Source organism: Sphaerodactylus townsendi, linkage group LG01 (genome assembly GCF_021028975.2).
Source record: "Sphaerodactylus townsendi isolate TG3544 linkage group LG01, MPM_Stown_v2.3, whole genome shotgun sequence".
Classification (NCBI taxonomy): Eukaryota; Metazoa; Chordata; class Lepidosauria; order Squamata; family Sphaerodactylidae; genus Sphaerodactylus; species Sphaerodactylus townsendi.
Window position 1 is genome coordinate 10897731 of NC_059425.1, and position 23439 is coordinate 10921169.

The window sequence follows — 23439 nt, forward strand, 5'->3', positions numbered from 1 at the left end:
GACCTCCAAAGAAGGAGACTCCACCACACTCCGAGGCAGTGAATTCCACTGTCCAACAGCCCTGACGGTCAGGAAGTTCTTCCTGATGTTTAGGTGGAATCTCTTTTCCTTCACCTTGAACCCATGACTCCTGGTCCTAGTCTCTGGAGCTGCAGGAAACAAGCTTGCTCCCTCACCAACATGACATCCCTTCAGATATTTAAACATGGCTATCATGTCACTTCTTCACCTTCCCTTCACCAAACTAAACACACCCAGCTCCCTAAGTCTCTCCTCGCAGGGCACAGATTCCAGACCTTTGACCATTTTGGTTGCCCTCCTCTGGACCAGTTCCAGCTTGTCAATATCCTTCTTAAATTGCGGTGTCCAGAACTGAACACAGGACTCTAGGTGAGGTCTGACCAAAGCAATTTCATCCCTCGATCTGGACACTATACTATTGATACAGCCAGTGGTGGGATCCAAAAATTTTAGGAACAGGTTCCCATGGTGGTGGGATTCAAACCGTGGCGTAGCGCCAATGGGGCTGGGCGGGGCACGACGGGGGCGTGGCCGGGCATTCCGGGGCAGGTCATTCCTGGGCAGGGCTGTGGCAAGGACGCAGCCGCTGCGCTGGTCCTTGGGCGGGAAACGAATGCACGCAGGCGCAGGCTGCCACGCACGCCGGTGCCCCTCCTGCTAGACTGCTTCAAGTTCTGCGCGCTGCTGCTGAGAGGAGGGGCGTAACGAAGGCAAAAATCATGTGGCAAAATCACCAATGAGTAACCCCCTCTCGGCACACACCAATAATTAGTCACCTACTCTCGGGAACCTGTGAGAACCTGCTGGATCCCACCTCTGGATACAGCCCAGAATTGCATTGGCTTTCTTGGCTGCTGCATCACACTACTGACTCATGTTCAACTTGTGGTCTACTAGGACTGCCAGATCCCTGTCGCATGTAGTGTTGTCATGTGTTCTGTATGTTCTGGGGATAAACTCTGAGCTTCACTGAAAGTGGTTTTGCCGACGCAGAAACAGGACTTGCAAGCCCAAGATCCGTGGCCGTAAGCTTCTTTCTCAATCTCTAGGGTGATGAAGCCACTTCTGGGGCGGAGCTAATCTTAGAGGCTCGATTCTTGATTCTTGATTCAACCTTCTTCTGCTTCTCCTTTGCAGATTCTCACTGGACCTATGAAGGTAAGGAAAGAGCGATTTCGCTGGATTTATTCTTCTGGTGTTGAAATTCCTTCGTTTGGACCACCTTATGCGGGCCATTGTCTGACCCCACCTCATTTCGGGGTTTTGATCCCTGATGGCTGCTGCTAGCACCCCGGCCCAAGCCAGGCTCCATCCCTGATCCCAGATGCAAGCTCTCGATGCGAGAATATGGGTAAGAGCTCCTGAGCGTGCCCAAAACGCCTTGTTCTGGGCACAGCTGGATTCTGCATATCAGAAAATGTGGGGAAGCCGAGGAGGCATAGGTCAAGGGGCGTGGCTGCGGAAAATGGCACCGGGGCAAGCAGTGGAATTGCACCTGGACTCCGCTGGACTCCCACAGTGGGGTAGCAGAGTAGGGGAGGTGTCAAGCCACCCCAGTTCTGTTAACTCGAAGGAAGGAAGGAAGGAAGGAAGGAAGGAAGGAAGGAAGGAAGGAAGGAAGACAAGCAAACTAACAAACTGAGAAGGGAGGGAGGGAGAGTGTTTGTTGTGGGGGAGAGGGAAGGAGAAGAATTTGGATTTATATCCCCTCTTTGTCTCCTATAAGTCGTTGTCATTGTCATTGTTGTCTTCTTCTCCTCCTTCTCCTCCTTCTCCTTCTTCTCTTCTCCTTCTTCTCTTCTTCTTCTCTCTTCCTCCTCCTCCTCCTCTCCTCCTTCTCCTCCCCCTCCTCCTCTTTCTTCTCCTTCTTCTCTTCTCCTTCTCCCCCTCCCCTCCTCCTTCTCCTCTTCCTCCTCCTTCTCCTCCTCTTCCTCCCCCTCCTCCTTCTCCTCTTCTTCCTCCTCCCCTCCTCCTTCTTATTCTCCTTCTCCTCCCCTCCTCCTCCCCCTCCTTCTTCTTATTCTCCTCCTCCTCCTCCTCCTTCTTCTCTTCTTCTCCTCCCCCCTCCTCCTCCCCCTCCTCCTTCTTATTATTCTCCTTCTTCTCTCCTCCTCCTCCTCCTCCTCCTTCTCTTCTCCTTCTCTTTCTCCCCCTCCTCCTCCTCCTCCCCCTCCTCCTTCTTCTCCTTCTTCTCTTCTCCTTCTTCTCTTCTCCTTCTTCTCCTCCTTCTTCTCTTCTCCTTCTCCTTCTCCCCCTCCCCCTCCCCCTCCCCCTCCTTCTTCTTATTCTCCTTCTCCTCCCCTCCTCCTCCTCCTCCTCCTTCTCTTCCTCCTCATCCTTCTTCTTATTCTCCTTCTCTTCTCCTTCTCCCCCTCCTCCTCCTCCTTCTTATTCTCCTTCTCCTCTCCTCCTCCTCCTCCTCCTTCTTATTCTCCTTCTTCTCTTCTCCTTCTCCTCCTTCTCCTCCTCCCCCCCTCCTCCTTCTTCTCATTCTTCTTCTTCTTCTCCTTCTTTTCTCCTTCTCCTTCTCCTCATCCTCTTTCTTCTGTTCTCTTCTCCTCCTCCTCCTCCTCCTTCCTCCTCCTCCTCCTCCTCCTCTTCTTCTCCTTCTCCTTCTCCTTCTTCTCCTCCTCCTCCTCCTCCTTCTCTTCTCCTTCTTCTCCTTCTTCTCTTCTTCTTTTTCTCGTCCTCATCCTCCTCCTCCTCCTCCTCCTCCTCCTCCGCTCCCCACGGAGGAAGCCCAGGGGGCCTCATGCAGGCACTGGGGAAGTCAGAGCTTCTTCTCCTGCCCCACGGGCCTCAGTGTCCCCAAACGCCCCTGCTGTAATCCCAGGCGCTGGCCAGGGCCGCTAGCCGGCCTCCCTAGCCGAAATCCCGTGCCTCCAAAGACCGAGGGGCCTCTGCTGTTCCAAAAGTCTTGCAAAGCTCAGCCAGGCATTCTTGATCCACTCGGGCACGAGGGCTGCGGACGTAATCCCTCTCGAATGACGCCGGGTCCTGCCAGAACAAAGCGGTGGTGGAGAGCGGAGAAAGACTTGGGGGGGGGGGGCAGCGGCAATTCCAGCCGAGGTCTCTCCAGGGCCTGACCTGGCTTGCTGGACTGCACAAGTCAGTTGCCAGCTTTGGGTTGGGAAATTCCTGGATATTTTGGAGGCGGAGCCTGGGGAGGGGAAGGGCCTCATCAGGGCATAGCGCCACGGGGGGGCGGAGCTTCTAAAGCAGCCCCCCACAGGAGGGTGGAAACCCCATTGGCTCTCCAGGGTCTCCGACAAGAGATGTCGGGTTCCAGCCACATGCAAATACATGCAGATTTTTGCGACGGCCACCCAAACTCTGACTGGTTTCTTTAATTGGGCAACAGCAAGCAACAGGAACAGAGCTTTCTCCTCTCGGCCAGCAAGTCCCCCAGGAGCCCCAACGACGTCTCCACCACCTTTACGGCAGATCTTGTTTCGGAAACCGCATCTGTAACAAGATGACTGGTTCCAGAAGGCATTTGGGTGTCAGCAGACGGCATTTCCCACAAGGCAGGGGCGTCTGTGCAAAGGGCAAGGCCATTTTCTACCTAGAACATAAGAACATAAGAACGAGCCAGCTGGATCAGACCAGAGTCCATCTAGTCCAGCTCTCTACTACTCTCAGTGGCCCATCACGTGCCTTTGGGAGCTCACCTGCAGGAGGTGAAAGCAATGGCCTTATGTTGCTGCTGCTGCTCCTGAGCACCTGGTCTGTTAAGGCATTTGCAACCTCAGATCAAGGCGGATCAAGATTGGTAGCCATAGATCGACTTCTCCTCCATAAATCTGTCCAAGCCCCTTTTAAAGCTATCCAGGTGAGTGGCCATCACCACCTCCTGTGGCAGCATATTCCAAACACCCATCACACGTTGCGTGAAGAAGTGTTTCGTTTTATTAGTCCTAATTCTTCCCCCCAGCATTTTCAACGAATGCCCCCTGGTTCTAGTCTTGTGAGAAAGAGAGAACAATTTCTCTCTGTCAACATTTTCTACCCCATGCATACTTCAATCACATCCCCCCTCAGATGTCTCCTCTCCAAACTAAAGAGCTTGGGTCTCTCTCTGGGTTAGGCCTGGAGATCTGAAATTACAACTGCGAAGAAGAAGAAGAAGAAGAAGAAGAAGAAGAAGAAGAAGAAGAAGAAGAAGAAGAAGAAGAAGAAGAAGAAGAAGAAGAAGAAGAAGGAGGAGGAGGAGGAGGAGGAGGAGGAGGAGGAGGAGGAGGAGGAGGAGTTTGGATTTATATCCCCCCTTTCTCTCCTGAAGGAGACTCAAAGGGGCTGACAATCTCCTTGCCCTTCCCCCCCCCCACAACAAACACCCTGTGAGGTGGGTGTGGCTGAGAGAGCTCGGAGAAGCTGTGACTAGCCCAAGGTCACCCAGCTGGCATGTGTTGGAGTGCGCAAGCTAATCTTGTTCACCAGATCAGCCTCCACAGCTCAAGCGGCAGAGCTATACCACGCTGGCTCTCCCCACCCACTGGAATGACTCTCATTTGCCAGGTTGGAAGAGGGCAGCCTTGGATTCCCTAGGCAAGCGTCCACAGACATGCCCAGCATTTGAAAGCCCACCAGCAGCGACTGTGTGTGGGGCAGAGAAAAGAGCAATGGCAAAAGGTGTGGGGAGGGCGGGAAAATTGGGTTTGGTCCAGCGAGTCGTTCTTCTGAAACCGCCGTCCATCCGCTCTTCCATCTCCCCCGAGTTTTGGGGGGCTTCTGGGTGCAGACTCCAGAGGAGCAAATAAGCGTCAGCTGGAAACCGGTTTTGGAGAGGGTTTTTTTGTTTTTCTTCTTCTGCACAAAACGCGCGGGGGACAGCTCGCCGTCTCAGGCCACCAGGACGGCAACTGCGCCGGGCAGGCCAAACAAACCGCTTTATCTTTGCTTCCCGGCTTGGAAAGCGGCCTTCCAGCCCGCACAGCGCTGTGCCAGCAATTTGCATTCAGGTGCAAAGGAGCGTGGAGTTGGCTGGCCTCGTCGTTGCTGGGCTCCTTTGCCGCTTCCAAAGTGGAGCCAAAGCTCTTTCAGAAAGAGGGACCCGGCGCTGCCTTCTTGCAGCCTTTTGCAAACAAAGGAGAAGAAGGCCTCTTGGGAAACAGAATCCGGGCCGGGTTCCAAAGCTGGGAGGCGCAGGAAGACTTGCAAAGGGAGGCCCCATTATGTACGTATTTATTATCTTATTCAGTTTTGACGAAACTGATATCCTGCCTCTCTGCCCTCAAAAGGGCCACTAAGGCAGCTAATAAATGATCATGTAAACGATAAAAAAAAATCTCTGGTTCTCTCTAGTTTCACATACACGCTACAGGGGTCAGTGCTATCAGTCACAGACCAGGAAAGGGATTTGGGCGTCTTAGTTGATAGTTCCATGGGAATGTCAACTCAATGCATGGCAGCTGTGAAAAAGGCAAACTCTATGCTGGGGATAATTAGGAAAAGAATTGATAATAAAACTGCAAAGATTGTCATACCCTTATATAAAGCCATGGTGCGACCGCACTTGGAGTCCTGTGTGTTCAGTTCTGGTCAGCCGTGATCTCAAAAAAGGATATTCGAAGAGATAGAAAAAGTGCAGAGAAGGGCAACGAGGATGATTGAGGGACTGGAGCACCTTCCTTATGAGGAGAGGCTGCAGCGTTTGGGGCTCTTTAGTTTGGAGAGGAGACGGCTGAGGGGGGAATATGATTGAAGTCTATAAAATTATGCATGGGGTAGAAAATGTTGACAGAGAGAAAATTTTCTCTCTTTCTCACAATACTAGAACCAGGGGGCATCCATTGAAAATGCTGGGGGGGAGAATTGGGACTAATAAAAGGAAACACTTCTTCACGCAACGTGTGATTGGTGTTTGGAATATGCTGCCACAGGAGGTGGTGATGGCCACTAACCTGGATAGCTTTAAAAAGGGCTTGGACAGATTTATGGAGGAGAAGTCGATCTATGGCTACCAATCTTGATCCGCCTTGATCTCAGATTGCAAATGCCTTAGCAGACCAGGTGCTCAGGAGCAGCAGCAGCAGCAGCAGAAGGCCATTGCTTTCCCATCCTGCAGGTGAGCTCCCAAAGGCACCTGGTGGGCCACTGCGAGTAGCAGATTGCTGGACTAGATGGACTCTGGTCTGACCCAGCAGGCTCGTTCTTATGTTCTTATGTTCTCGCCTTCTCCACCAGCAAACATTTTGTGCGGACCTGCTGGCCAGCTGGAAACTCCAGCCAGGATCTGCAGGAAGGAGCAAAACAGCCTGCAGAAAATATCATTCCTTGGCTCAGGGGCGTACCTGTCCCAGGCGCCACCCGACAGGTCAGGCGGGGAGCACCCAGCGGGCTCGCAGAAGTCTCCTGGCCCAGCGCCGGCTTTTGCTGGCCACCCCACCTCTGTCAGAAGTCTTCTCGGGTTGCCATCTGATGTCAAGTTTTTTGGGTTGTTGTTGCTGAATTTAATTAATCTGGTTTTTAACTAAGTGGTTTTAAGCGAGTTGGTTTTATCTTGTACACTGCCCAGAGCCCTCTAGGGGTGGGCGGTATATTACGTTTAATACATAAATAAATAGGTGGAGGGGGGCAGCAGCCTGCCGCAGGCCCGCTGGGCACCCCTCGAGTCAAGGGGCACTTTGGCGGGCTCGTGGCAGGCTGCCGGCATGATACTGACAGGGGATGATGGGAACTGTAGTCCATAACATCTGGAGGGCCGCGAGTTTGACACCTATGATCTAAAGTATTATTAAGTTGACATACAGTCTACCTCTGAAGATGCCCGCGATAGATGCAGACGAAACATTTGGACAAAACTATGGCCCCACAGCCTGGAAAACCCGCAACAGCCAGTGTTTCTCAATGTTCAGATGAGGCGGGGGCTCAGACTGGACCTCCCCCCCCCCGCTCTCTCCCTGCAAAGGCTGATGGGAAGTTTGCCACTCGTTCTGTCTGTTCCAGGGGCCCATGGACAACAACACTGGGAGGACAGTTACCCCGACTGCGGGCGGAAAGCGCAATCCCCCATCAATATCCAGATGGAGTCAGCCCAATATGACCCGTCCCTGCCTCCCGTGGAGCTTGAGGGATACCACGGCCCTGGAAGCGAGAACCTGACCCTGGAAAACAACGGCCACACAGGTGAGTCTTGGCTTTTGTCCCTTGCTGGGCAGGTGTCTCCTGCTACGTGGTTAAGAGCAGGAGAAGCTGAAGTCCTCGTGCTCCGATCTGCCTCTTTGGAACCACCAAAGTCTCTTGGGACAGCAGTGGCGTAGTGGTTAAGAGCAGGTGCACTCTAATCTGGAGAACCGGGTTTGATTCCCCGCTCTGCCGCTTGAGCTGTGGAGGCTTATCTGGCAAACCAGATTAGCTTAGGCACTCCAACACACGCCTGCTGGGTGACCTGGGGCTGGTCACAGCTTCTCGGAGCTCTCTCAGCCCCACCCACCTCACAGGGTGTTTGTTGTGAGGGGGGAAGGGCAAGGAGATTGTCAGCCCCTTTGAGTCTCCTGCAGGAGAGAAAGGGGGGATAGAAATCCAACTCTTCTTCTTCTTGCACGGCTGTTCTGCGCATGGAACATTTATGGTGCCCTGTTCCCACAATTCCAGACATTTGGGAGCGGGGTTCTCGTTTGCATCGAGAGTTGTCAACTTCCCAGGTGGTCGCAAACTGTAGCAAGGGGAAGTGGTACGCAGAATCTAAACATTGAATGCATATTATACCACTAACAAATCCAAACTTGATATGTGTCAGACTAATGGGAAGTTGATTGTTGTGGTTTTTCCGTGCCGGGTGGCCGTGGTCTGGTAGATCTTGTTCCTATTTCGAGGAAATAGGAACAAGAAATTTCAAGGAGCAAGAGCCGCGGAGGACTTATCTGTTGAATCAGATTAGCTTGTGCACTCCAACACATGCCAGCTGGGTGACCTTGGGCTAGTCACAGCTCTAGAGAGTCCCACCCGCCTCACAAGGTGTTTGTTGTGGCGGGGGGGGAAGGGAAAGAAGATTATAGGCCCCTTTGAGTCTCCTATAGGAGAGAACGGGGGGTATAAATCCAAAACTACTACTACTACTACTACTACTACTACTACTACTACTACTACTACTACTACTACTACTACTACTACTACTACTACTACTACTACTACTACTACTACTCTTCACTAGAAGCTTACTTTGAAACAAAACAGAATGTATGAGGCTGAGAAACTTTGGAGATCTGAACCCCACACTCCTGGAATAACAACTTTTGTGAGTCTCTGGGATCAGAGGCTGCTCTCTCCCATTGGGCAGTAAGCAGTTGCCCACTTAAGTGCCAGCTTGTGGGGGCCAAAATGCAGGGTGGATTTCCTTTGAATTTTCAGTGTTTTCTCTCTGTTTTTGGCCTGCAGGGGGTGTAGCTTTTAGTTAGGCATGTTAACCAAAATTCCCCAGTAGATTTTTCAGGGAGACTACCCTCATCGAGCATTACCACTCCAGGCTTGGTGAGGTTTGTTTTAGGGGAGTCCAAAGTTATGGACCTCCCATAGGAGTGTCTCCCCATCCCCATTGTTTCCAAATGGGGAGCCAATAGGAGATGGGGGCTACACCTTTGGAGGGTCCACAACCTTTGGACCCCCTCTGAACCAAAACTTCACCAAACCTGGGTGGTAATCATCAGTAGGGCCTCTGTGAAGATACTCTGAAATTTTGGTGCCAAGCTATCTTGTAATAATTGCACCCCCCGACAAGCAGGCACACCCTAAACTTCTCCCCAGATTCTCCTTTGCAAATCCCCCCCCTTCCTGCCAATGCTCTGTTTTCTCTTCTTCTATTCATCTCCTTTCTCAAATGCCTAATAAAGTTGTTGGGTTGTTGTTGTTAACAAGTGGGGGCATCAAACTCAGGTTTTGCCCAGGGCTCCAGTTTGCCTAGGTACGCCACTGGTCTTGGAGTGTTATTGAGGGACACGCCAAGACCTGCTGTATGATTCTAGTTCCCAAATGGACACCCGCCTGCGAGCTCTGTCTCTTTAGTTCTGGCCGATGCAGCTGCCCACCCCCTTGACTAACGGCCTGCTGGTCTCTCTCCCCCCCACAGTGCAGATGTCCCTGCCCCAAAGGATGCGCTTACACGGCCTGCCCAGGGTCTACTCGGCTGTTCAGCTACACCTCCACTGGGGCAGCCAGAGACACACAGGGGGGTCGGAACACCTGGTGGACGACCGGGCCTTCCCTGCGGAGGTAAGAAGCAGCAGTGGCGTAGGAGGTTAAGAGCTCGCGTATCTAATCAGGAGGAACCGGGTTTGATTCCCCGCTCTGCCGCCTGAGCTGTGGAGGCTTCTCTGGGGAATTCAGATTAGCTTCCATGCTCAGGGTGGTAATCTTTGGCAGACTCCATTGTGGGATCATGTCAGGACTATTAGGTCCCTCTGCCAGCATGGGCCAATTGGCCATGCTGGCAGGGGCTTGGATGGGATTTGTAGTCCATAACATCTGGAGTGCCAAAGGTTTGCCACCACTGGCCTATGCACTCCCACACATGCCACAGCTGGGTGACCTCGGCTGGTCAATAGCAGCCTACTCGAGCTCTCTCAGCCCCACCCACACTTCACAGGGTGTTTTGTTGTGAGGGGGGGGAAGGGCAAGAAGATTGTAAGTTTCTCCCTTTTGGAAGTCTCCTACAGGAGAGAAAGTGTGGGATATAAATCCAAACCTCCTCCCTCCTCCCTCCTCCCTCCCTCCCTCCCTCCTCTTTCCTTCTTCTTCTCTCTTCTTCTTCTCTCTTCTCTCTCTCTCTCTTCTCTCTTCTCTTCTCTTCTCTTCTTCTTCTTCTTCTTCTTCTTCTTCTTCTTCTCTCTAAGTGGGGACCAGAGGAATCCCTCCCTCCCCCCACCCAGAAGAGCAGGAGAATTGCCCTACCAAAGGCCCCTTAAATCTAGCATCCTGTTTCCAGGATGTAGACAGATATGTTCCCCTCTTTTTCCCTATCACATCATGCTGGCAGGGGATGATGGGAACTGTAGTCCATAGCATCTGGAGGGCTGCGAGTTTGACACCTGTGCTATAGAGAGTCAGTTTTGATGCTACAGTGTGGCTCTGTGGAGAAATGGGCAAGGGGGACAGTGAGTTGTTCAACCTCCCACCTTTCTCCTCGTCGAAGACTCGAAGTGGCTTGCATTGTTCCTCTCACTACTGTTATCTCCTCGGAACGAGTCTGTGAGGTTGGATAGGCTGAGATGGTGTGAACTGCAACAGTCATCCAACGAGCTTCTGTAGATTCGAACCCAGATCCTAGTCTGAAACACTAATTACTATACCACATTGCCATGATAGCCGTGTTTAAATATTTGGAGGGATGCGTTGTGAATTTCACTTGTGATTATTATATCACACGTCTGATATATGCAGAGTTTGTGCAATAAAGAGGCAGAGACAGTTGCCTGCTGTATATAAAGTTTACTAACTATAAAATAGGGGAAGGGTACACTTGGATACAAAACAAGTAAGTATCTTTCTAACTTTTGGGATTGGGCGATATATCGAATCTTAACGGTAATCCAACGTAATCGAATCGAATCCAACGGTAACGGTGAACGTAACGGTAATGAATGACTGTATTGTCGAAGGCTTTTACGGCCGGAATCACTTGGGTGCTGTGTGTTTTCCGGGCTGTATGGCCGTGTTCTAGCAGCATTCTCTCCTGACGTTTTGCCTGCATCTGTGGCTGGCATCTTCAGAGGATTTGTGGGACCGCTCCAGAAATTCACAGGATTTGGGCAGGATTAACACCCCCCTCACTGTCCCACAGAGCAACGAGGGATTAACCGGGGTCAATTTGAGAGAATTAAGACTGGGGACGGCTGGAGATCCTTTTCCATCGCTGGCACGGAGGAGCACCCAAGCTGACGGGGCAGCCAAAGATTCTTAAGCACATCAAGGCACATGGGAAACTTGTGTAGAGTTGGAAGGTTTGGGGACAGAGGCAGCCTGGAGCTTTCCCGGGGGCTCCTCTTCCACTGAATGGCAGAGAGCCCAGTCTTGGGGGAAGTTCTCTGGCGTAGATCCCAGGAACGTACACACAAACGTCCAGTTGCTGCAGGGTTCCTACCTGTGAATTTCCCACAGACACCCCACAAGGAGGACTCAGCTGGGTTCACTGTTTAAAATAAAAAACAAGCTTGCTAATATAACCTCAGCTTATGGGTTCAGTGGGGCAGAACTTGGAAGGAGTTTGCAACAACTAAATTTTTAAACAAAACTGTTTACACTTCCTTAACATATAACACTCATCGGTCGAATCCTCACTTGAAATTTGCACGCAGATCCAAACCTGTTCGCTAGGAAAACCGCGGTCCTCTTTCTATCGGAGTTTCTCCTCCCCACCGGCGAAATCGCGGAAAGCAGCTGGAATTACACAGCAAGTATCAATAACCCGGTTGCAGAACTCTTTGAAGCAACTCCCTCTTTACCTCACTACCAGGCTTTTGTGCCTTCGAAGCTTTCGCTGGTCTCCCCTGGATTGGCTGGCGCGGTGCCTTGGATGGGGGGCGGACCTTTTCCCACTGCAGAATCGTACGTTGTAGGGCTGGATAAAACCAGCGCGTGTAAAAGTTTTAACGCTTTGACTCGTGCAAAACAGCTTAATCGCTACCTCGTGTAAACATTAATGATTCAACGCTACACGCTTGACTGTTTAACGCTTAAGGCCCCTTCTGCTGGCCACCCGCAAAAGCGGAAATGAAACCGGGTGGGAAAGGCTTTCGCGCACGCCACAGCACCTCGATTGGTTGCTTCGACCTCCGCATCACGCCCAGGGCGGGAAACCTGAAGGCCAGGGTTTCAACCCTCATCCCTCCCCTCCCTCGGATCAGCTCTGAACCGTGTTAATGGGGTCTATGCCACTTGCAACCAGGTCCTGCCGGAACACGGATTAACGGGGAGAATGAGTGCCAGAAACGGAATCTGCCACGCAAGCAATGGGGAGGTCGTCCCTCAAACCTGGTTAGTTTGTGTTCTGAAACCTGGCTAAGATGGTAGTGGGGATTTGACCATCAAGTATTAACCATTAACAGAGCAATTCAGGGTCCTGTTTAAGTTTCATTTCTAATTACAGTCGGATAATGCCAAATCCATTTCTTCCTGGAAGCGGGTGGCTCATGCGAAGACTCCAAGATAGGTGTCATCCAGCTCCTCCAGATTATTGACTGGTTGCAGTTCTCCCATCATCCCCTGCCAGCATCATTCTGGCAGGGGATGATGGGAACTGTAGTCCATAACATCTGGAGAGGCTTGGTGTACTGGGTTGGAGATGATGAAGGTCCCACGAGAACTCTCCCCAATCACACACACAAAGCCAGAAGTGAGATCCAGCAGGTTCTCACAGGTTCCCGAGAGTAGGTTACTCATTATTTGTGTGTGCCGAGAGGGGGGTTACTAATGGGTGATTTTGCCATCATGCGATTTTTTGGCCTTAGTTACTCCCTCCCTCTCTCAGCAGTACAAGCCGCAGAACTCTTGAAGCAGTCTAGCAGGTGAGGTGGCACCAGCTATGCGCAAGCAGCCTCCGCTCTAAGTGCATCTCAAGCTTTCCCACTCCAAGGTCCCTTTTGCCATCACCTTCAGGAATACCCCACCTCGGGAATGCTTCGCCACGCCCACACTTATCGCGGCCCCTGCTGCCCAGCTCCCCATTGGCGCTATACGCCCACAGTTTGAATCCCACCACCATGGGAACCTGTTACTAAAATGTTTGGATCCCACCACTGTCTGCACCCCTTTCTGGGTCATCCCATTCTTAAGATGGCCATCTGTCAGGAGTGCTTTGATTGGGTGTTCCTGCATTGCAGGGGGTTGGACTTGATGGCCCTTGGGGGTCTCTTCCAACTCTGTGATTCTATGAATCTCAGTGAGAAAGGTGGGCTATAAGTTCTGCAAACCAATACAACACTGGTGGAAACATATTTATTTTTATTGAGGCAGCTTATTATCCTGGGAACTATTTTGAAATTGCCGATCTTTCTTTTTCAGGTCCACGTTGTTCATTTCAATTCAGACAAGTATGCCAACCTGGACGAGGCGAAAGACCAGGCGGACGGGCTGGCTGTGTTGGGCATCTTTCTGGAGGTGAGCTGCTGCCCCACAAACAAAACCAGAATGCTCATTTAGGCTCATTCCGCGCATGCAGAATAATGCCCTTTCAAACTGCTTTCAGTGCTCTTCGAAGCTGTGCGGAATAGCAAAATCCAGTTGCAAACAGTTGTGAAAGTGGTTTGAAAACGGATTATTTTGCATGTGCGGATGAGGCCCTAGATTACTTGGATGCTTCTACGGTCTCCTTCACCACCCCCGGCATGCCTCTACCATTTTAGAATCACCTCGTATGATTGACAGCGTGGTGTAGTGGTTCGGAACAGTGGACTCTACTCTGCAGAACTGGGCTTGATTCCCCACTCTTCCAAATATGCGGCGGACTCTAATCTTGTATATTAAGTTTGTTTCCCTGCTCCTCCACATGAAGCCTGTAGGGTGACCTTGGGCAAGTCACAGTTCTCTCTGAACTCTCCCAGTCCCACTGACCTCACAAGGTGCCTGTTGTGGGGAGAGGAAGGGAAAGAGTTTGTAAGCTGCTTTGAGACTCCTTACAGGGGAGGAAGGTGGGATATAAATCCAAACTCTGCTTCTTAAACGTCATTTCTCTCTCTTCCCTCCCCAGCCCCAAAATTGGGATGGAAGCTCCTTGGGGCAGGGACCTCGCTTAGTTGGCTGATTAAGTGCCACATGCTCAGGGGTGCTGTAGAAATAGCTAAATAATATAAATAACTAGCGGGCCCGGCCACGTGTTGCTGTGGCTGATTCTGGTGAAGTGGAAAAGAAAGAAAAGGTTCGAACATGTGTCATTGCACAATGCTTGCAAGGGAGGGGAGGGGCAGGCCCCTCGCCTCCTCCCTCTCCCGTTCCTCTTGCATGGCAACCGCCGTCCCTCCCTAACATTCCCTTCCTCTGCTAGGGTGGGTGGGCCATGTGCAGCTGGCTGGTCCTGTCCCTTTCACTGGCTCCCTTGCAGGCTTAATTATCTAGCCGCGAAACTCGCTGGGAGGCATGAGCTACGCCAGGTTCAAATTTCAGAGCCGCTTGGTCCAGCAACCTCTCGACCTCTCCTCACCTTCCCTTCCTCCTCGCTTAAGGTGGTGGGCCATGTCCAGATGGCGGAGGTTTTCAAGGAAGGTTTCACTCCAGATGGCAGGGGTTTTCAAGGAAGGCATGGTTGTTTCCCTTGTATCAGAAGGTGTTGCTTTGACGGCCAGCAGATGGCTTGTTGGTGGAACAGAACTGTGATTCCAACTGTCACAGGTGTGGCATGTACACAATAACGGGCACAGTTGTGACATGTACACAACAGGAGGTGTGGAAACAGTATGGAAACCTTACGCACGCACGCGACGCTGTGAAAACGCCGTGCCAATCGTCCAGTAGTTTGGGAGATTACCTGTCAGCAGAAAACGAACTGATAGATTTTTTATAGAGATAGGTAGATATTTATAATATGAATAATATAGAAATAGCTAAATAAACACAGATAAGAAATGCCTCTCTTGTTGCTTGATCTATCTGGTAGGTTGGCAACTCGGAGAACCCGGCCTACAACCACATCCTTGACAACTTGGAAGATGTGGAGCATGCAGGTGCGACATCCCTCACCACATCCCCAAGGGCCGGCTGGCCGGTTGTACACTCTGGGCAGGGTCTTGAAAGGGAGGGGACTGATCTCTGCAATGAGGTGAAAAGAGGGCAGAGTGAAGCGGACCTCTCCAGGCAAAAGTATGGTTTATTGGTGAGATTTTCCAGACTGTACAGACTGGAGCATGGGTGGTGGTGGTGGGTCGGGGGGGGGGGGGGCAGAACTTCATGTGCTTGGGTTGCCCAACTCCAGATGAGGCCTAGATGTTTCCTGGAATTACAATTGATTTCTAGACGACAAAGATCAATTCCCCTGCCTGGGAGAAAGGGTGTGTGTCTGTATGGCATTATACCCTATTGAGGTCCTTCACCTAACTCTAACTGCGATCGGGTCCCGAAAACTACCGGAAGACGGTATCACTTATCGACGCAATTCTTATGCACCGTTCGGCGTACGCCGAGGTTGTGGGACACGCCTGCCCTGGCGCGACCGCCTGGAGTCGCGAGAGGGCAGGGGGCTGGTCCTCAGGTTCTCGGCGTATGCTCGACGGTCGCAGGGAAGGTAAGTCAATTGGGAAAGGGGGGAGGGATGGCGCCTTCCAGCTGCTGCCATTCGCACGGCAGTGGTTGGAAGCCGCTGTTTCCCAAAAACCTTGCTCGGGGAGCAAGGTTGGGAAACAGCGGCTTCGCGCCACTGGGGAGGAGCGAGGGCGGCACGGCTGCGCCACCCATGCGAACAGCTCCCTGGGGCCGGTGTTTTTGCCGTCCCCAGGGCGCTGTATTTGGCCCGTGCGGAAAGGGCCAGAGTTTAACAGAGTAGCATAAAAGAGGTCAATACACAGTTGCTGTTTATATAAACGAATTTTACTATTAGGGAGGGTTACACGGAAAGAAAATAAGAACATCTTTCTATTCTAGCACTATAGTTACATACTTTGCACCTCATGGTTTCACATCGTGGCTATACTGTTGTGGCAAACAAAGAAACATACTTCACTTTATAACTTCTGTCTACGTGACCAGTGGCATGTTAGCAATGCCGGACAAACTGACCAATAGCTTAATCAATAGATTGGCCATTAAACAGTGACCTCAGGAACTAGTTTGCATGCACACAGTTAACCCTTCTATGTCTTGAGTTTGTGACAGACACTTGCATAAATACCAACAAAAATCTGGGATGGGGAAATATCAACGGGACCAAAAGTGAGCTCCCAAAGGCACCTGGTGGGCCACTGTGAGTAGCAGAGAGCTGGACTAGATGGACTTTGGTCTGATCCAGCTGGCTTGTTCTTATGTTCTTAAGTGAACAACCACCAAGAGGTGTCCTTCATGTTTGGGTGTTTCATCCTCTCTCTCTCTCTCCTCCATTCCTAAACTTGCCAGACCAGGAAATCTCTCTCTTGCCCTTCAACATCCGCGACCTCCTTCCTGCACACTTGGGCCACTATTTCCGCTACAACGGCTCTCTGACGACCCCGCCGTGCTACCAGAGTGTGCTGTGGACCGTCTTCCACCAGGCAGTCCCCATCTCCGCCACCCAGGCAAGTATCCCATCAGCCCTTTCTTCCCTTTGGCTTTCAATCCCACACCCCTTGGAGAAAGGTGTGTGCAGAGGTGGGATCCAGCAGGTTCTCACAGGTTCCCGAAAGTAGGTTACTCATTGTTTGTGTGTGCCGAGAGGGGGTTACTAATGGGTGATTTTGCCACGTGATTTTGGCCTTAGTTACGCCCCTCCTCTCAGCAGTAGCGCGCAGAACTCGAAGCAGTCTAGCAGGAGGTGCACCGGCGAGCGTGGCAGCCTGCGCCTGCGTGCATTCGTTTCCCGCCTAGGGACCGGCGCAGCGGCTGCGTCCTTGCCAGAGCCCCGCCCAGGAACGCCCCGCCCCTGGAATGCCAGGCCACGCCCCCGTTGTGCCCCGCCCAGCCCCATTGGCGCTACGCCACAGTTTGAATCCCACCACCATGGAAAACTGTTACTAAAATTTTTGGATCCCACTACTGGGTGTGTGTGCCTTCCAACATCGTCCCAAATGATTCTGGTCATCAGTATGCTAGAAGGTTGTGTTGTTTTGATGGGAACTTAGGTGTCATGGCAGCAGTGGCGTAGGAGGTTAAGAGCTCGGTGTATCTAATCTGGAGGAACCGGGTTTGATTCTCCGCTCTGCCGCCTGAGCTGTGGAGGCTTATCTGGGGAATTCAGGTTAGCCTGTGCACTCCCACACACGCCAGCTGGGTGACTTTGGGCTAGTCACAGCTTCTCGGAGCTCTCTCAGCCCCACCTACCTCACAGGGTGTTTGTTGTGAGAGAGGAAGGGAAAGGAGATTGTCAGCCCCTTTGAGTCTCCTGCAGGAGAGAAAGGGGGGATATAAATCCAAACTCTTCTTCTTCTTCTTTCCCCAAGGAATCCTGGGAAATGTAGTTAGGGAGGTGCCAAAGAGGACTCTCTTCCAGAAATCCTCACCCTCTTCCTCACAGGAACTCCTATGATTCTTTGGGATAAGTAGACAGACCAGTTTTGGGACTCTGGAGTCTGTTCCCACAACCACTGCCGCTGTTTTAAGCCTTCAAGCTTTTCATGTATTGCTCCTTTGGATATTCATTGGCTCTATTTTCTTCCCCTGGAAAGCCATTTAGCGCACCACTAGCGAACGGCTTCAGCATTCTGTATTTCAAAATGGGTATTTCTGTGTAAGGTAGACTGCCATTCAAAACTTATTTCTGTTTCCCCCTTAGAATGGAGTCTCCTGGGGCGAGGGGCCACCGATTCTGTGCAGGGCTGTATTATCCACAAGGCTGAAGCCGGAGGGCCCCACAGGGACTAGGGGCCAATCAGCTTCTTTTTGCTGAGCCAATGTTACCAATGGTTACCAATAGGACTCGGGGCGTAATGCCCATTGGGCAAGGTGGGCAGCTACCCAGGGGGCACCTGGTGGTGGGCACCAAAAATGCAGGGTTCATTTTGGGGTATTTTTAGTGGTTTCCCGTTTTTGGCCTGCAGGGGGGGCAGTTTTTGACATATTGGCACCAGGGTAGTCATATCTAGAGATCGTTTGGATACACCCCTGCTATAGTTTATTCAGGGGCCAAAGTTATGGACCCCTCGTGCGTAGCCCCCATCTTCTTAGCAAAGAAAGGGGGATGGGGCACCCCCTTTGAGGGTCCATAACTTTGCCCCCCCTGAACCAAACTGCACCAAACTTGGGGGGTGCCATAAGGACAGTCTCCAGATGATACCCTGAAAGTTTGATGCCAACACACCCAGAAATGCGCCCCCTGCAGAAACATCCCAGAAATTTGCTCAAGAATCCTTGTTCTGCATTGAGTTTTCTGCATTGCTGTCAATGGGGGTTGCAGGCTGGGGGGAGGGCTGGGGGGAGGGCACATTTCTGAATTTCTCCACTTCCCTGTGAGATGCTATATAGATTCTCCATTTTCATGCATATGCATATGCTGAACAAGCGATCATTATGTTAAAATACTGAGAAGCTGCATGTCAGCTGAGGTTTGTTTTGAGTCTGTGTGTGTGTGCGGAGGGGAGGGGAGGCAGCGGGCCAACAGGGTTGTGACGTCATGCCGCCTCCTCCCTTATTACACCTCCATGATCAATACCATCCAGTCATGACCTTTATCGCATGGGTTCAAATGTTCCCACCTAGCTGTTGGGACCAGCTGAAGTGCCGGAGGAGGCCCAAAGTAGCTGAAACCCTAGGGGCCCAGCCATGGGTTAATACGTCCCTAATTCTACATGTTCTGTTTGGTGCCTTTACAAATGTTCTGTTTCGTGCCTTTATTTATTTATTTATTTATTTTATTGTTTAGTTTTATATACCACCCTATCCCCGAAGGGCTCTGGGCGGCATACAACAAAGTTCAATCATAATACAACTAAACACAATCAAAACTAAACAATTAAATTCCAATATAAATAGATTACTAAATCCCCATTAAAAACAGCGGTCAATACAAAATTTAAAATCGAAGTTGAGGCGCCCAGCAAACCCATTTTAAAACCCTCCCTAAAAGGGAAGACTGCTGACTCCATCAATAAAAAGATGTAAACAAAGACGAGAACAGAAGGGGGGGGGGGCACCATTATTCAATGGCTGGTTACTCCAAAGCCCCTGTGGAACAACTCAGTCTTACAGGCCCTGCGGAATTCACCAAGGTCCCGCAGGGCCCGGACAGCTGGAGGGAGAGTGTTCCACCAGGCTGGGGCCAGGGCCATAAAGGCCCTGGCCCGCGTGGAGACCAGCCGTATCATTGAGGGACCAGGGATCTCCAGTAAGTTGGCCTCTGCTGAGCGCAGAGCCGAGTAGGGACATATGGGGTAATACGGTCCCGATATTTACAAATGTTCTGTTTGGTGCCTTTACAAATAATAAATTTATATTTTTATGTGGCCTGGAGACACACTATGTCTTCCTGGAGCGCGTGAGCTGACCTGCAGCAGGGCCTGAGATTTCTTGGCCTAAGACCCTGAAAGGGAGAAAGGAAGTAGGGTTGAGCGGGTTTTGCTGAACTGGGCCCCCTGCTATTCAGCCAGCCCTACTGTGGTTCTGCAGAGGATGCTACATTGTCGTGGCCCGGGCTGTTGCATCCGAGGAGTGAGGAACTTCCTTTTCTCTTCCAGCTGGAGAGACTGCAGAAATCGCTTTACTCCACAGAGGACGAGACTCCGCAGCTGCCTCTCGTGGATAACTTCCGGAGGCCACAAGACGTAAACGGCCGCCCGGTGCTCTCCTCCTTCCCAGCAGGTCAGCGCGTCGAGGGAGAGGTGGGAAGGGTGTGCGTGTCGTGAGGGCGAAGCAGGTTTACTCAGAAGCAACCCCCTTTCGATCCAAGAGACACAAGTGACAGCAAGTTTGCATTCCTCGCCCCAGCCGGCGCTCTTTGGGGCTTCGTTCCTGTCCTGTAGCTCCTCAGAGACCAACAAGATTTTCAAGGGATGCGTTTTTGAGAGTCGAAACTCCCTTTGCCAGATGCAAGTTGGAACGGTGGGAAAAGATGAGACGTGCCTTTTTGGGCCCTCTCTTAGGCTAAGGGGACCAGATGGTCACCTTTGTGAACCGGGACGGGGGGGGGTAAGTGGCTGCACGCACACACACACACACAGCCACAGGAGCGCACTGCCTTCCTCCTGAGGCCACGTGCGCATGCGCGAATGGCAAAGCCCCCCCCCCAATGGACAGAGGCGCCTTCAGCTCCCGGGCCACTCCAAGGACAATTTGTCCCCGCTGGCCCCATCGGAAAGAGCTTTCATTGTCTCGATGGGAGGCTGCCGCAGAAGCAGTGCGGCAGCCTCCCAAAAATCGAGACAAACTGTCCCGCCAAAAGCGGGACGTCTGGTCAGCCTGTCTTAGGCCCCCTCCGCACACGCAAAATAGTGCATTTTCAAACCACTTTCACAACTGTTTGCAAGTGGGATTTTGCCATTCCGCACAGCTTCAAAGAGCACTGAAAGCAGTTTGAAAGTGCATTATTCTGCATGTGCGGAATGAGCCTTACTGTGTCTCCGTACCAGCTGGCCTTACCCCTCTGCCTGGGCAATCTGGGTTTCAGGTTGCCAGCCTGGCAGGTAAGGTTGGAAGTTGTTGAGCAGAAGAGGGCCCAGGAAATCCAGTGGAACTTCAAAGAGGTCAACAGCTGCCCTCTTTCCCCAGCTGCTTAATCTGTTGCACGCAGAAAGGGGGGACATGATTGAAGTCCATAAAATTATGCCTGGGATAGAAAATGTTGACAGAGAGAAATTTTTCTCTCTTTCTCACAATACTAGAACCAGGGGGCATCCATTGAAAATGCTGGGGGGAAGAATTAGGACTAATAAAAGGAAACACTTCTTCACGCAACGTGTGATCGGTGTTTGGAAGATGCTGCCCCAGGAGGTGGTGACGGCCACTCACCTGGATAGCTTTAAAAGGGGCTTGGACAGATTGATGGAGGAGAAGTCGATCTATGGCTCCCAATCTTGATCTGAGATTGCAAATGCCTTAGCAGACCAGGTGCTCAGGAGCAGCAGCCGCAGAAGGCCATTGCTTTCACATCCTGCAGGTGAGCTCCCAAAGGCACCTGGTGGGCCACTGCGAGTAGCAGAGTGCTGGACTAGATGGACTCAGGTCTGATCCAGCTGGCTTGCTCTTATGTTCTTAAATGCCTTAGCAGACCAGGTGCTTGGGAGCAGCAGCCGCAGAAGGCCATTGCTTTCACATCCTGCAGGTGAGCTCCCAAAGGCACCTGGTGGGCCACTGCGAGTAGCAGAGAGCTGGACTAGATGGACTCTGGTCCAATCCAGCTGGCTTGTTCTTATGTTCTAATGTTCTTAAGGGCTGCTGGGTATTCTGCACCCTGAAAAGCCTCGTCTCCTAATTCCTGCAGCCACTCTGGTGGCCATAAAAGGCTATCCTGGCTGGTTAGAGTGCCAACTGAACTCCTCAGAGAGCACCACGAGAAACCGACATGGCGACATTATCCTCTAATGGAGGAAGGCGGTCAGTCCCACTCAGTCACTGGGAATGTCCTGCTGGAAAGACTGTGGATGCAGCTGAGAGCTGGTCTGTGTCTTTCCCAGAAGAAGAAGAAGAAGAGTTTGGATTTATATCCCCCCCTTTCTCTCCTGCAGGAGACTCAGAGGGGCTGACAATCTCCTTGCCTTTCCCCCCTCACAACAAACACCCTGTGAGGTAGGTGGGCTGAGAGAGCTCCGAGAAGCTGTGACTAGCCCAAGGTCACCCAGCTGGCGTGTGTGGGAGTGGACAGGCTACTCTGAATTCCCCAGATAAGCCTCCACAGCTCAGGCGGCAGAGCTGGGAATCAAACCCGGTTCCTCCAGATTAGATACACAAGCTCTTAACCTCCTACGCCACTGCTGCTCCCAGCCTGAGAAGTGCCATCCGTAAGTAATCCACAATTACTTACGGGTCCCCATGTGCCCACAGGGAGAGGGGCCCAGAGTCTTATGCGCAGCTTTGCAACCCTTGCGGCTGGGGGCTCAGGATACCTGGTCATCCTATACTCTTGCCCCAAGAGCTTGGCTTGGGTCCAGCTGGTCCTGAGGAAACCCCCAAGATCTGAGCACCTTGGATACTTAAAATGGATGCCGTTCCAATCAAGTCTGCAGTTCGCTATTAAAGCTCCAGAACTCTGGAATGTTCTTCTAGAGTACGGTGACCAGACGTCCCGCTTTTGGCAGGACAGTCCCGCCTTAAAACAATTTGTCCCGTGGGTTTTTGAAGTGTCCTGATTTTTGGAAGGGTGCCGCACTGCCTTCTGGGGCGCGAGGCAGTGCGGGTGCAGTTCTCCTCACAAGACGCTGGTTGCCAGAGGGAGCAGCTGCCGCTTGGCGCCTTTCCCGCCTCTCCGGCCTCTGTCACAAGGGAAATGGGAGCCGCTGTCCAGAAGGCAGTGTGCCTTCTGCGGGTCCGCCTCGTCAGCTTCTACCCCAACTGGGTCGCCCTGGAAGCTTACAAAGGTGACCATCTGGTCACCTTTATTTCCTAGAGTAGGTGGTTGTTCTGATGGCCTAGATGCCTTCATGGACTACAATCCCCAATTGGCCATGCTGGCAGGAGCTGATGGGAATTGTAGTCCATGAACATCTGGAGCGCCATAGGTTGGACACCCCTGTTCTACAGTATGCCTGTTTATCCCCATCCGTATTCCACTAAACAAGCAAAGACAGTTCTATCCAGAGTCTTGGGGTTTTGTTTTTTTAAATATTGGGGAGTGGGGAAGGACCTTCTCAAGAACATGGGAGGACGATCTCTTCTTAAACTGCTCCCCCTCCTTTTCTTTTGCAGGACCCTCTGGATATTCTGCAGGTACTGACTCCTTGTTTGTTCAGTTGTGAGGTGTCATTGTGTTACAGTTGCAGGAACACCAAGGGGGGGGGGGGGCTAATAGAACTTGATACTTGGGGAGCCGGAGGAATCCTTAACCTGATCTGAGGTGGAGAGCTGCGGAGTCTACGGTGGGTGGATCCAAGGGGAGAGATTGCTCAGTAGAGTGTGGAGTGAGAATTTGGAATCATAGAGTTGGAAGAGACCCCAAGGGCCATCAAGTCCAACTTCCTGCCATGCAGGAACACACAGTCAAAGGAACACACAATTTGACTGTGGAATTGGGCATTTTTTCCATCAGTGTGAAACCAGTGGGATTTTAGGTGCCAGATTGGCTTCGAGCGTTTTAGCTTTTCTTAGCATTCTCTCCTGACGTTGCTAAATGGCTGGCATCTTCAGAGGATCCTCTGAAGATGCCAGCCACAGATCCTCTGAAGATGCCAGCCACAGATGCAGGCGAAACGTCAGGAGAGAATGCTGCTAGAACACGGCCATACAGCCTGGAAACCACACAGCACCCAAGTGATTCCGGCCGTGAAAGCCTTCAACAATACAAAAGGGACCCCTTCGTCCAAAAGGACACAGGGGGCTTTCCGAGGCCACATTTTAACCCTAAATGTAAGGGTGGAGAAAACCGCCCTCTCCCTTTAATAGAGACAATGTGTGTATATAGAGTTAGATAACATGGCATTAGGTAACAACCCGTTAAGAGCCTATCAGCTTCCTCCCCTCGTGTCAGCAAACTGAGCTGTATTATTTTAAGACAGTGGTTCTCAACCTGGGGGTCGGGACCCCTTTGGGGGTCGAACGACCCTTTCTCAGGGGTCGCCTAAGACTCTCTGCATCAGTGTTCTCCATCTGTAAAATGAATACATGTTGGGGGTCACCACAACATGAGGAACTGTATTAAAGGGTCGCGGCATTAGGAAGGTTGAG

At 51.7% G+C, this 23439-nt stretch overlaps 1 protein-coding gene across 3 annotated transcripts in view; it reads left to right on the forward strand.

Annotated features, from left to right (window-relative positions):
• CA14 (carbonic anhydrase 14) overlaps positions 1-23439 on the forward strand; it is a 37585-nt gene that overhangs the window by 9295 nt on the left and 4851 nt on the right. For 2 of the 3 annotated variants that reach the window (XM_048493428.1, XM_048493513.1), the window contains exons 2-9: positions 1159-1179; positions 6970-7149; positions 9089-9231; positions 13018-13113; positions 14606-14672; positions 16054-16211; positions 19302-19425; positions 22465-22485. In XM_048493428.1, the coding sequence (XP_048349385.1) occupies positions 1159-1179; positions 6970-7149; positions 9089-9231; positions 13018-13113; positions 14606-14672; positions 16054-16211; positions 19302-19425; positions 22465-22485 (810 nt within the window). The other variant, XM_048493605.1, reaches the window with a different exon arrangement.